The sequence below is a fragment of the Amphibalanus amphitrite genome, unplaced genomic scaffold (assembly GCF_019059575.1).
Source record: "Amphibalanus amphitrite isolate SeventyFive unplaced genomic scaffold, NRLGWU_Aamphi_draft 000382F_arrow, whole genome shotgun sequence".
In the NCBI taxonomy this organism is placed as follows: Eukaryota; Metazoa; Arthropoda; class Thecostraca; order Balanomorpha; family Balanidae; genus Amphibalanus; species Amphibalanus amphitrite.
The window spans coordinates 370,636-382,546 of NW_024881876.1; the positions used below are offsets into that span (position 1 = coordinate 370,636).

The window sequence follows — 11,911 nt, forward strand, 5'->3', positions numbered from 1 at the left end:
CACACGGCTGCTTACCTGGCGACACACGACAACACACGGCTGCTTACCCGGCGTCTGTCGACACACGGCATCTGGTGCTACTTAGCAGCTACCTAAGAACACACCTTGTACATATGTGGCACATCACTGAGCATGCTCATATTCACTTCCGATATGACATTCGCGACACTGTTACATTTGTATCGTGGAATGGGGGTTATGTAACTTGCAGTGCCAGTTAGTTGCCATACTTTGGCTCGGGAGCGATGACATTAGGGAGTTTTATCGCCACTAGGCTACGTAATTGTAACAGAAGCCCAAAATGCATCTTGTTTGCACACACACACACACAAAAACGATGGTGTGCCGCAAAGGAGAATGAGAGTGTGGATTCATATCTACTTTCAACTAGAATCAAATGAATGTGCTCTGACGGAGATATGATCAAAGGAAGTATTTTATAATGTAGAGAAATTTCAAAAATGTATAAGGAGTAGCACATGTCACGCCTAGTGTAGCCTGTAAACTGCTCTGACGGTTCAGACGGCTGGGCTGCACCGCCAGGCAGCAATGTCCGCACAAAACTGTCCCAGTTTCGCAGCGCTGAAACTGTTACATTACACGGTGTCAAGGCTGTTCACCTTTTTGTATCACCGCTCACATAAACAGAGTCGGCGGCTGTGGGCGGGCCGGGCGGGCCGGGCCGACACCACGCGCCGTCCTGCAGACCACACACTGCAGACACCGCCGCCGCCCATGGCGTGTCAGTCGGTAAAACACGGCGCCCGGCACCCCAACTCCGACGCGCGCCCAGACGCCGCCCAGCGCGCGCTGATGCCGCCTCCCGGCCGGTGGCGGCCCTGCAGTGGACGGGCGTTTTTGCGTGCGACACATCCTGTGACCCGGTGCCCTTGTGTGTGTCTCCGGCGCCCCGTTTCCTGCTGGACTGCGGCCGACAGACGACACTCGAGCGCGGCCAACAGACGCAGCGCGGCACTCGGGCGCCCCAGACGGCAGGGCGGGCTGCAGTGGCGGCGACTCAGCCCAGGTCTCCTCCAGTGGCGGCGACTTAGCCCAGGTCTGCTCCAGTGAAGGTCACTCCCAGATCTGCTCCAGTGGAGGTCACTCGGTCCAGGTCTGCTCCAGTGGAGGTCACTCCCAGATCTGCTCCAGTGGAGGTCACTCGGTCCAGGTCTGCTCCAGTGGAGGTCACTCCCAGATCTGCTCCAGTGGAGATCACTCGGCCCGGGTCTGCTCCAGTGGAGGTTACTCGGCCCAGGTCGGTGACCGGCTGCGGCGCTGCGCCCCGACCAGTGGCGGCCCGCTCGGACGCCATGGCCGGCCGCACCGCTCCACCGGCGCCGGCCGCGCCGCGCCGGGCGCCGGCCGTGCTGCTGGCCGCGCTGCTGGCCGCGCTGCTGTGTGCCGGCGGGGCGCGCGGCCTGCTGGTGCGGCCGCAGGTGGCTCACCTGTCCTCTGGCCGGGTGCTGGTGCGGCTGCACGGCGGCCACCAGCGCTGGACGGTGGTGGCCGCGCCGTCGCCGCTGCCGGCCGCCGTCACCTGGCTGGGGTCGGCCGGCGCCGGCGGTGGGCGGCGCGCCGCTGGCCGCTGCCTCTACCGCGGCGCCGTGCCCGGCCGGCCCGGCAGCACAGCGGCCCTCTCGCTCTGCCGCGGGGTCTGGGCCGTGATCGCCGCCGACGGCCGCACTGTCACCGTGCAGCCCGCCGAGCACGTGCGCCACACACGCGGCCCGCACGTGCTGCGCTCGCTGAACGTGGCGCGACTCGTGGCGCGTCACGTGTCAGCGCGTCGGCGAAAACGAGGTCTGCTGAGCCGCGCCACAGTCGAGCCGTTCGAGCAGGAGCGGACGGCGGAGCAGCGGGAGGAGGACGGTGAGCACGGGGTGCTGATCGGCGACCAGTGGTTCCCGGCCGGTAACGCCACACCGGCCGGCGCGTACCGGCTGCCGGCCACGGCGGCCGACCTGGCGCGGCCGCGCTGGCTGGAGCTGGTGGTGGCCGCCGACCAGTCGGTGGTCGCCTTCCACGGGCGCCACCGCGTGCTGGACTACGTGCTGACGCTGCTGAACGTCATGTCGGCCGTGCTGGAGGACAGCTCGCTGCAGGCGCGCCTGCGCGTGGTCGTCACCAGGATCTACCTGATCGAGAGCGGCGGCGAGCTGGTGCGGCCGCGCTCGCCGCTGAGCTCACTGCGCGCCGTCAACCAGTGGGCCGCGCGGCTGGCCGACCCGCGCGACGCCGTCATCTGGCTGACCCGCAAACACCTGGGCGGGCCGGCCGGCTACGCGCCCGTCTCCGGCGCCTGCGACCCGAGCCGCAGCGCCTCCATCAACCGCGACCAGGGCCTGAGCAGCGCCTTCGTGGTGGCGCACGAGCTGGGCCACATGCTGGGCCTGACGCACGACGGCGAGTCGGACCAGTGCGACTGGGCGCCGCCGCTGGGCAGTGTCATGGCGCCGCTCATCAGCGCTACCTACAACCGCTTCTTCTGGTCCAACTGCAGCCGGCACGAGTACAGCAGCAAGGTGAGCTGGTGGACGTGCCTGTACAACCGGCCGGCGGCGGCCGACGCCCGGCCCGTCAGCAGCTCGCTGGACCGGCCGCTCTCGGTGGCCGAGCAGTGCCAGTTCGAGTTCGGGCCCGAGTACGGGCCCTGCCGGCTGCGCTCGGTGCAGCGCCAGTGCGCCCGGCTCTGGTGCGCGCCGCCCGGCTCGAGCCGGTGTCTGAGCCGGCGCGCGCCGCCGCTGGACGGCACGCCGTGCGGCGCCGGCCACTGGTGCGTGCACGGCCACTGTCGACCCGTCCACCGGCCACCGGCGGCGGCGGCGCCGGCCGACTGGGCCTCCTGGGGCCGCTGGGGCACGTGCAGCCGCAGCTGCGGCGCCGGCGTGCAGCGGCGCCGCCGGCAGTGTCTGCCCGCCGCCGGCCGCTGCGCCGGAGACGGCGAGCAGGTGCGGCTGTGCCCGGGCCTGCCGCGCTGCTGGGAGGAGCCCCGCGCGGCGTTCTGCCGGCGCCAGCAGCCGGTCGGCACCTGGCTGGCCACCCACTCGGCGGCGCTGCCCTGCCATTTCTGGTGTGTGCGCTCGACTGACGGCCGCACCCAGCACGGCGAGCCCGTGCCTGAAGGGGTGTCGTGCGGCTCCGCCGACCGCCCCGCCATCTGTGTCCGGGGGACGTGCCGCGCGCTGGACTGTGCCGGCACCCGCCTGCTGCCGCCGCAGAGCCGCCCGGCGGAGAGCTGCGGCGGCTGTGGTTCCGACAGCTACCACAGGTGTCGCGTCGAGCGGCGGGTGCTGACGCTGATCCCGGTCACCCAGTACAGCCTGGTGGCGCGACTGCCCGTCGGCGCCACCGCCGTCACCATCGCCGAGACGGCCGCCTCGCCGCACCGCGTGGCGCTGTTTGTCAGGGCGCTGGGCCAGTACCTGCTGAACGGGCCGGGCGGGGTGCGCCGGCCCGGCTGGTACGAGGGCAGCGGCGTGCGGTTCACCTACCAGACGGCCGGCGGCCGGGAGACGCTCTCCCTGCCCGGGCCGCTGCCGCACGAGCTGGACGTGCAGGTGCAGAGCGCGCCCTTCGCCGGCCCGATCGTGCTGAATGTGACCTATGTTCCGACTCGACCGGAGGCTGGGCTCGGCCTGGCTGCGGCGCACCGGCCTCTGGTGGAGGCGAGCGTGACAGACGCGGCGCCGAGCGAGACGAGCGGCGCCGAGCGAGACGAGCGGAACAGACGCGGCGCCGAGCCAGACGAACGGCACGGACGCGGGACTGAGAGAGACGAACGGTATGGACACGGCGCCGGAGAGGGGAGAGGGGCAGACACGGGAGCGGGGAGCGGAGCCGATAGAGTCGTCTCAAGTGTCGAGTAAATCGCGCCGCTAGTGAGCGATATGGCCGTATCAGCAGTACTTACCTGCTCTCCACAGCAGCGGGGCAGTTCCATGTACCGTCTGCCGCCGCTCCCCGGCTCCTCGTGATGTCTAGTCTATTTGTAAGAATAAACATGCAGATAACCTGTCTGATTCTGATTCTGAGGTATTTAATTCTCATCACGTAAGATACAATAAGTAACCAGTGAGATCAACCTTACGTCAAAGGCTGCGTTCATCGAGTTCTTTGTTTGGGGCCACTGCGGACTGCCTGCGTGAGTGAGTCGTGAGAGCGTCTTTTTTTTGCTGTTGATTGTGTAGAAGTAAAAAAAGACCTGAAAATGGACCTGAAATTTGATGAAATATACAAATTTTGAAATCAATATAATATATTATTAAAAATAAATATCGCATGCAGTGATGCTCACTTGTAGCTGCAAAGAGTTACCCATGTATCAGTGAATGTCCGGAACTCACCCACATAGACGAAGGTGCTGATACGACTCCTCTCGTTGGGCGGCACCCAGCGCGCCAGCAGGCAGTGGATGGATGGCGTGGTGACCCCCTGCGGAGGGGACACCAGCCGGTCAGACGACACCAGTCGGTCAGACAGACACCAGCCGGTCAGACACAGTCGGTCAGACACCAGTCGGTCAGACAGCAGGCGGTCTGATGACACCGCCCGGTCAGCCACAGTCGGTCAGATACTATAACTAGTGGATGAGATACTATTCGGTCAGACAGCACTCCGTCAGACACCAGAGTATGTAGACAGACACGGGCACGGCTGTACACAGCGATAGCAATGGCTCGAGCTGGACAGCGGCCATTGTCCCAGACGTTACAGAACAGAGGGGCTGACGGAAAAGTGAAAGTACACGCACTGGTGTACCCATCCGGCCGCACCCAACGGTAGGCCGCTCACCACCTCGCCAGCTAGGCTGGCAGATGCCGATATTATAAAATATGTGGGGACAATTAGTGTAGTTCGATCTAAGGTAGATGTGCCCGTCCGCACACGACGCCCAGCGCTGTCGTGTGACGCGGCCGCTGAGCCTCCGCCGGGGCGGCGGCGTCCGGCGTCCACTCACACTGGCGGCGCCCTGCAGGAAGCGGATGGTGACCAGGGCGGGCACGCCGCTCAGCGCGCACACAGGCGTCAGGAGGGTGAGCAGGCCGGCGGCGGCCAGGCCGACGGCCAGCACGCGCACGGCGCCCAGCCGCTCGGCCAGCCGGCCGGCCGGCACCTGCGACACCAGGTAGCCGCCGAAGTAGGAGCTCAGGATGACGCCCTGAGTCAGCTCGCTCCAGACGAACGGACCGTCCTGCCAGCGGGGAGAGCAGAGGCGGTGCCACACATCAGTCAACTGGGCATCGCTTTATCTCTGGCAACGGCTGAGAAATGTCTTGGAATGAAGCTTTCATTTTTAAATAGAAGAAAACTTTTTGAGTTAGTGTCTAATATGAGCCGCTAATTTCAGCAAAGTTTCGGCATGCCCCGTAGTTTTGAGGTTGGTGGTGCTGAGGTGAGTCGTTACTTTTCGCGGACATGCTGCACAGAGTGGGCAGCGGACTGACCTGCTGCAGGTCGTTTCCGATGAGGTAGGTGCGGTTTCCGGTGCAGAGCCGGCCGCCGCCGCCGGCGCTGTCGTTGTGGGGGGACAGCAGTCTCAGCGCCGTGCCGTTCACCATCGCCACAATGGCCATCGACATGTTGACCCGCAGCGCGAACGCCACGAAGAACCCCAGACAGCCGAGCACAGCCAGTGTGTGCCGCGCGCCCCAGCCTGCAGGCGCGGTGCAGACAGGGGTCGGGGCCGGTCAGGTCGGGCCATCGAGTGACGTCCTGCGCCGCCACAGGCCAGGCCGGGACTGCTTCAGGTCAGCGGAGGTGGGTGTGCGCGAGGGACGGCCAAAACGATACGTAAAGAGTTGCTGAAGCACGGTGCTTGACTTGAGTGACGCCCAGTTTCTCTAATATAGGTACGATGCATGATAAGCTCGAACTAACCTCTAACAATTTCCTCCACTCAAAAAGCATTTGGCAGCCTCAGGAGTACTGGCTGCCATAGGTGAATACCGGACCATCGGTAATGATGTCGGATGCAGGACCATCAATCGGTAATAGTGTCTGTCGTGGACCATCTCGGTAATGGTGTCGCTCATTGGACCATCATCGGTAAAAGTGTCGGATGTAGGACCAGATCTCGGTAATGGTGTCTGCAGAGGAAATGGTGGTGCCTGCCGTGTTGCCTGCCGTGGAACCATCACTCGATAATGGTGTCTCATTTAGGACCATCACTGGGTAATGGTGCCTGACGCGGGACACTCACCACTCGGTAATGGTGCCCGCCATGGGACCAGCTATCGATAATGGTTGCTGCTGTGGGACCATCACTCGCTAAATGTGTCTGATTTAGGAACATTACTTGGTAATGGTGTCGGATGTAGGATCATCACTCAGTAATGGTGCGGTATGGTTGCTGCTGTTATAGGACCATCAATCGGTAATGGTGTCGGATGACGTGGGACCATCAATCGGTAATGGTGTTTGTCATGGACCATCACTTGGTAATGGTGTTTGCATTGGTACCGACTCGGCCGCTGGGGATGGAACTGCTCAGAGGTAAGACCGAAGACGGTTTGCACGCGCGTTATCGTTGCAGTGGCAGTACGGAAAGCGGCGGGCGTCACCTCACCGGACTCAGCTCACCGAGTCAACTCACCGGACCGACTCTCCGGACTCAGATCACCGGACTCAGATCACCGGACTCAGCTCACCGGACCGACTCAGCTCACCGGACGGACTCAACGGACCCACTCAGCTCACCGGACTCAGCTCACCGGACCGACTCACCGGACCCACTCACCGGGTCAACTCACCGGACTCAGCTCACAGGACCAACTCACCGGACTCAGCTCACCGGACCGACTCACCGGACCCACTCAGCTCACCGGACCGACTCTCCGGACTCAGATCACCGGACTCAGCTCACCGGACTCAGCTCACTGGACGGACTCACCAGCTCACCGGACTCAGCTCACCGGGCCGACTCACCGGACCCACTCAGCTTACCGGACCGACTCACCGTACTCAGCTCACCGGACTCAGCTCACCGTACTCACCTCACCGTACTCAGCTCACCGGACCGACTCACCGGACTCAGCTCACCGGACCGACTCACCGGACTCAGCTCACCGGACTCAGCTCACCGGACCGACTCACCGGACCCACTCAGCTCACCGGACCGACTCACCGGACGGGGTGAGTAGCTCGTCGGCACAGCCGTCCGTCACTGCCCCGTAGTAGGCGTGATTCTCGTGCAGCAGACACGGCTCGCGGTCGGCGCCCCGGCGCCCGCCGTCGGCGCCCCCGCCCTCACCAGAAGAGCTGCGAACACAGCACTGACATTCAGACAAAACTGATATTCATCACAGCCGTCGGTTCGACGTCAAGTACAGACACACACCACATATGAACACATACCTATAGAACAACATACTGACGCACCACATCCACCCTCACCACCGGCTGACCGGGCTGGGGCCGTCCGGCGTCCAGGAGCCCTACCGGTCCAGGGGGTTGCTCGGCGGGCTGCTGGCGGGGTCGGTGCTGGCTGACCGCAATGGCGTGATTACCGTCAGTTTTGTTTTCATTTGGAGAGACGCTTTAACCCGCGCCCCACTGGGGGGGGGGGGCTATTTATAGCCCCCCCTCCCGTTTTTCTGCAATAACTTCCAAACCACTTGACGTATCGACGCCAAACTTTCAGTACCTTTGGCTGCATCAATTTGACACCTTGTGTCAAAATTTGAACTTCGTACCTACCATAGGTTGGCCGGAAATGACGTCAGAGTGACGTCATGTTCGGCCGATTTCGACGCAAAACATTGAACCACGGCAATCGCTCCCAAGAGCTCAGTTTTTAAGCTAGATCCAATTTCTTTGCATGAGAGGACTCAGAATAGACTGCGCTATCAAACTGCTATCTCGGATTTTCGAAATTTTGAAAATGTCGAAAATTTTATGTAATAAAATTCAAAATTTATATTTTTACATTTTTTTCAAAAAAATTTTAACTTTTCGAAAAAACCGGAATATATATGATAGAACGCATTATTATGACTAACTCTAGCAAGTTTTAGCTAAATATCTTCAAAAATGGCCAAGTTATACGCATTATTGCAAAAAATTAACAATTATTAATTTTTCAAATCAATTTTTCAGCACGAATTTGACATCGTACACCAATATAAATAGCACCATCGTGTTCCTGAGCTCAAATTGCATCCAATAGACACCTTTTTTGTTGAAAAATTTTAACTTCAAAATTTGACCTTTTTTGACCTGAAAGTGACCTGCCCTAAGCGAAATTTGACTCAAAATGACCTCGAATAACACAGACGACATCAAATTCGAAATGTTTGGCCTAAATGGACCATAAAACATGTGTCACGTGACCGATGCATGATATAATATTTTCGTGACCTGTGATGACCTGACCTTGACCTGAAATCAAAGTACAAGTTTGGTACCCTCAGAGTACCTAGAGCATCTGTTCAAGAGTGTGTGAACCAAAAATGAGCCTGCTCTGACTTGTAAGACGGCGGCCAGAGCCCAAAACGTGAAGAAGCCAAAATGCTAATAATTTTTACTTTGACCTGACCTGTGACGTCATCAGTGACCTCGAAGTCAATGAAATTAGGTTTCGCTCGACAGTTTTTCCGGGGCTATCAGACGCCGTTTGAATTTTGACGATCGGCCCAGTAGTTTCGGAGTTAGCAGGGGGGGCTATGAATAGCCCCCCCAGTAGGGCGTGTTATACGCAGACCCCAGTGGGGCGCGGGTTAACCTTCCAGGCGGTGGGGGGCATTTTTTGCCACCCGCTTTAGTTTTTTTTCGATATATCTCCAGAACCGCTGCGCCGATCGTCGCCAAACTTTCAGTACCCTCGCGTGAAAAGCTATTGCACATTGTGACCAAAATTTTTCCAAAGGCTATGATAGGTTGGCCGCTAATGACGTCAGAATGACGTCATTTTGCCATTTTCGACCCAAAAAAGGTTTTACGGGAAGAGCTGTCAGGCCTACAGCTTTAGAGATACAAAAAAATATCTCGACATAAAAAGCGTAGAATTAACAGGGCTAAAAAAATGTTGTTTCAAATTTTCGAGAGATTAACAGGGCAGGGCTTTCGTAGAATTAACAGGGCTAAAAAAAAATGTTGTTTCAAATTTTCGAACTGTTTGGATTTTGACCTCTAAAAATAAAAAAATAGATTTTTTGAATAAAGTAGCCGAAAAATCCAAAAAGTTTTTTGAATTTCGATAAAACGGAATAAATGTGATAGTCCCTACCACCTTCTATCCACATACCAAATTTTAGATCGATACCTCTTCTTTTGGCCAAGTTATAGCGAAAAAACTGTCCAAAATTGATGACGTCAAATTTTTAAACTCAATTTTTAGCAATTCTCGACCACGTAGCACAAAACAAAGACCATCATCAGACTCCCCGTGACGAGCTGCATCGAATTAATACCCATTCTTTGCAAAACTATCAACTTTGAAATTTGACCTTTTTTAACCTGACCTTGACCTGACCTCTACCAGAAAGTGACCTAAGCCGTACCTGATGGTGTTATAACCAACACCATTGAGTTGGAAATGAAAAATTGGCCATAAAACATGCATCGCACAACCTTAGTAAAGTTGGGATCATGTGCTGACCCCTTGGTGACCTAACCTGTGACCTGACCTGGTATTGCCAGTGACCTCTAATAGCAACATATGTACTAGGCAACTGATTCCCTTTAGCTGATTTTCGACAAAATGCGTTTTCCTCGGTGTTATAGCGCATTCCCCAGAAGACCCGTGAACGGTGAAACATTTTATCTTTGACCTGACCTGTGACGTCATCGGTGATCCTGTGGTCAATGAAATTTGGTTTCCTTCGACAAATTTGACAGGGCTATCGAACGCCGTTTGAAGTTTCCGGATCTGTCCAGCAGTTTCGGAGATACGGGGGGGGGGCGGCAAAAAATGCCCCCCCCCCCCCAACGCACGGAAGGTGGCCATCCGCGCCACCTTCCGCCCCCGCCTGCCGGGTTAACCCTCGCCCGCACATCCCTGCATTTTCCCATCCTAGAACGCACATGGGGGGCTGCCACCCCCCCCCCCCCCCCGCGCCATTTCGTTCCTGTTGGAGATAGAGCTTCGCGGTAAAGACCAAGAAGATTCGTTGGGAAGAGACGAATCCAATGACACCCTGTTTTACCTTCTCATGTCAGTCATTGACCTTTCAGGTCAGTTCAAACTAAAAAAATGTGGCTGTTTTGAGTCACCGTTGGATATCAAGTGCGCTGCTCATCATATAGGTATGTAGTATGTACCGATGACGCTTACGTATTGTGGTGCCAAGCCAACTAGAACCTTTTTGTCACATCCAATAATTCTCTACAGGTTACCAAAATTGGTGCGCCGTTGTTTAACTAAAGCGCGGCAAAAAAATGGCGGGGGGGGGCTAAACGCTTCCCCCCCCAGCAGCTCGCGGGTTATCCAGTGATCCAGTGATCTCCAGTTATCTCATAGTGAAAGATCTTACGTTGAGCTACCTATTGCTTTTCCCGCGTCTTTCTAACTTATCTACTTTTCGGTATAATCGAGCGTGGCCAAATCCCCCACCCCCACATACACACACTGACACACCACCACCACCACCACTATGTGTACTACCAGGCACCAGCATGGCGAGACTGGCTGAGACCAGGGTACGGGTCGAATTTGTAAGTCTAGCCACGAGACACAGTTGTGCGGGTCAGCAGTCGGGCAGCACCCACCTGTTCTGGCGCAGTAGCCAGACCATGCTGTGCTGTTGCAGGCCTGTTTGGGTTTGTCTGGCCACCCGGTCCGGGTCGGGCGTCTGTCTGTTGCTCTCAGTTGTTGCCGGCGGTGCGGCCGGCGGTCGGGGTGCGGGCCGGGGGCCGGTGACACCGGATGGATCTCCCAGTCGCGGTGGCAGCGCCCACTCTGACCGCCGCCGTCGGTCTCTGATCGCGTCGCGGTGCCGCCGGCTGATAGGGACCCACCCACCCCCGACCCCCGACCCCCGAGCGGCGGCTATCAGCCGCGAGCGGCCAGCGTGCCGGGCGCACCGGCTGCGCACTGCCCCGCAGGCTCACGCCTCACACTGCCCCGTGGGCCCACGCCCTATACCGCCCCGTGGGCGCTCGCCACACACTGCCCTGTGGGCCCACATTACCTCGTGGGCGCTTGTCCCACATTGCCCCGTGGTTAACGGCGCGCGTCAGGTGCACCTATAGCGCGGTGGGGATGCACCCAGTCAGTTAGTTGTTTGTACGGGGTGACACTTGCCGGCGTGAGTGCCCGGAAGTCCATAGCGCGTAGTACCTGCACGGGGGTGGGGTGGGGGACCGCTGATTATTTTTCTTCCAGCCCTGATCCGAGCGGTGGAAGGCGCCCAGTCCTGTTAGCGGACTGTGACTGCGATGTGACTGCAACTGTGACTGCGTTGTGACTGTAACTGAGTGTAGTTATGTGACTGTGCAGAAAGTAACTGTGGTGTGACTGTACCTGAGACTGCGGTGTGACTGCGACAGCGGTGTAACTGTAACTGCGATGTAACTGTGACTGCAATGTGACTGTAACCAGGGTTGTATACCAATCAAGTCGATTGAATTGATTGATTTGATTCAGCGCGTATTTTGAGTTGATTGGATTGAGTCGATTGACTTTTCGAGATGACTGGTTGACTGACTCGTTTGACTTTAGCGACTGGTTGACTGATTTGATTCCCGAAAATTAGAGTGACTCGTATGATTGAGTCGATTGAATGGAAAGATGAAATAAGTTTTAGTTGACGAAAAATAATGACACCAATTGATGACATCAAAGATCACAAAACTACACTGAAAACTGCTTGTCATCACAACTGCAATATGGAGTAGATGGCCAAATAAAGAACAGGGCCTAAACATGAACAGCTAACTTTGACTTTCAACTGCAATAACTGCTCCAATCCTG

General features: G+C 57.9%; 1 protein-coding gene across 1 annotated transcript in view; it reads right to left on the reverse strand.

Moving 5' to 3' along the window:
* The window catches only part of LOC122390106 (putative inorganic phosphate cotransporter), a 31,102-nt gene extending 19,996 nt beyond the window's left edge, over nucleotides 1-11,106 (reverse strand). The window contains exons 1-5 of the mRNA XM_043382766.1: nucleotides 10,708-11,106; nucleotides 7,127-7,260; nucleotides 5,448-5,656; nucleotides 4,961-5,194; nucleotides 4,347-4,434 (exon numbers count right to left, since the gene is read on the reverse strand). Coding sequence (XP_043238701.1) covers nucleotides 4,347-4,434; nucleotides 4,961-5,194; nucleotides 5,448-5,656; nucleotides 7,127-7,260; nucleotides 10,708-10,733 — 691 coding nt within the window. The 5' untranslated portion in view covers nucleotides 10,734-11,106. The remainder of the gene's footprint in view (nucleotides 1-4,346; nucleotides 4,435-4,960; nucleotides 5,195-5,447; nucleotides 5,657-7,126; nucleotides 7,261-10,707) is intronic.
* Between the last annotated feature and the right edge of the window lie 805 nt (nucleotides 11,107-11,911).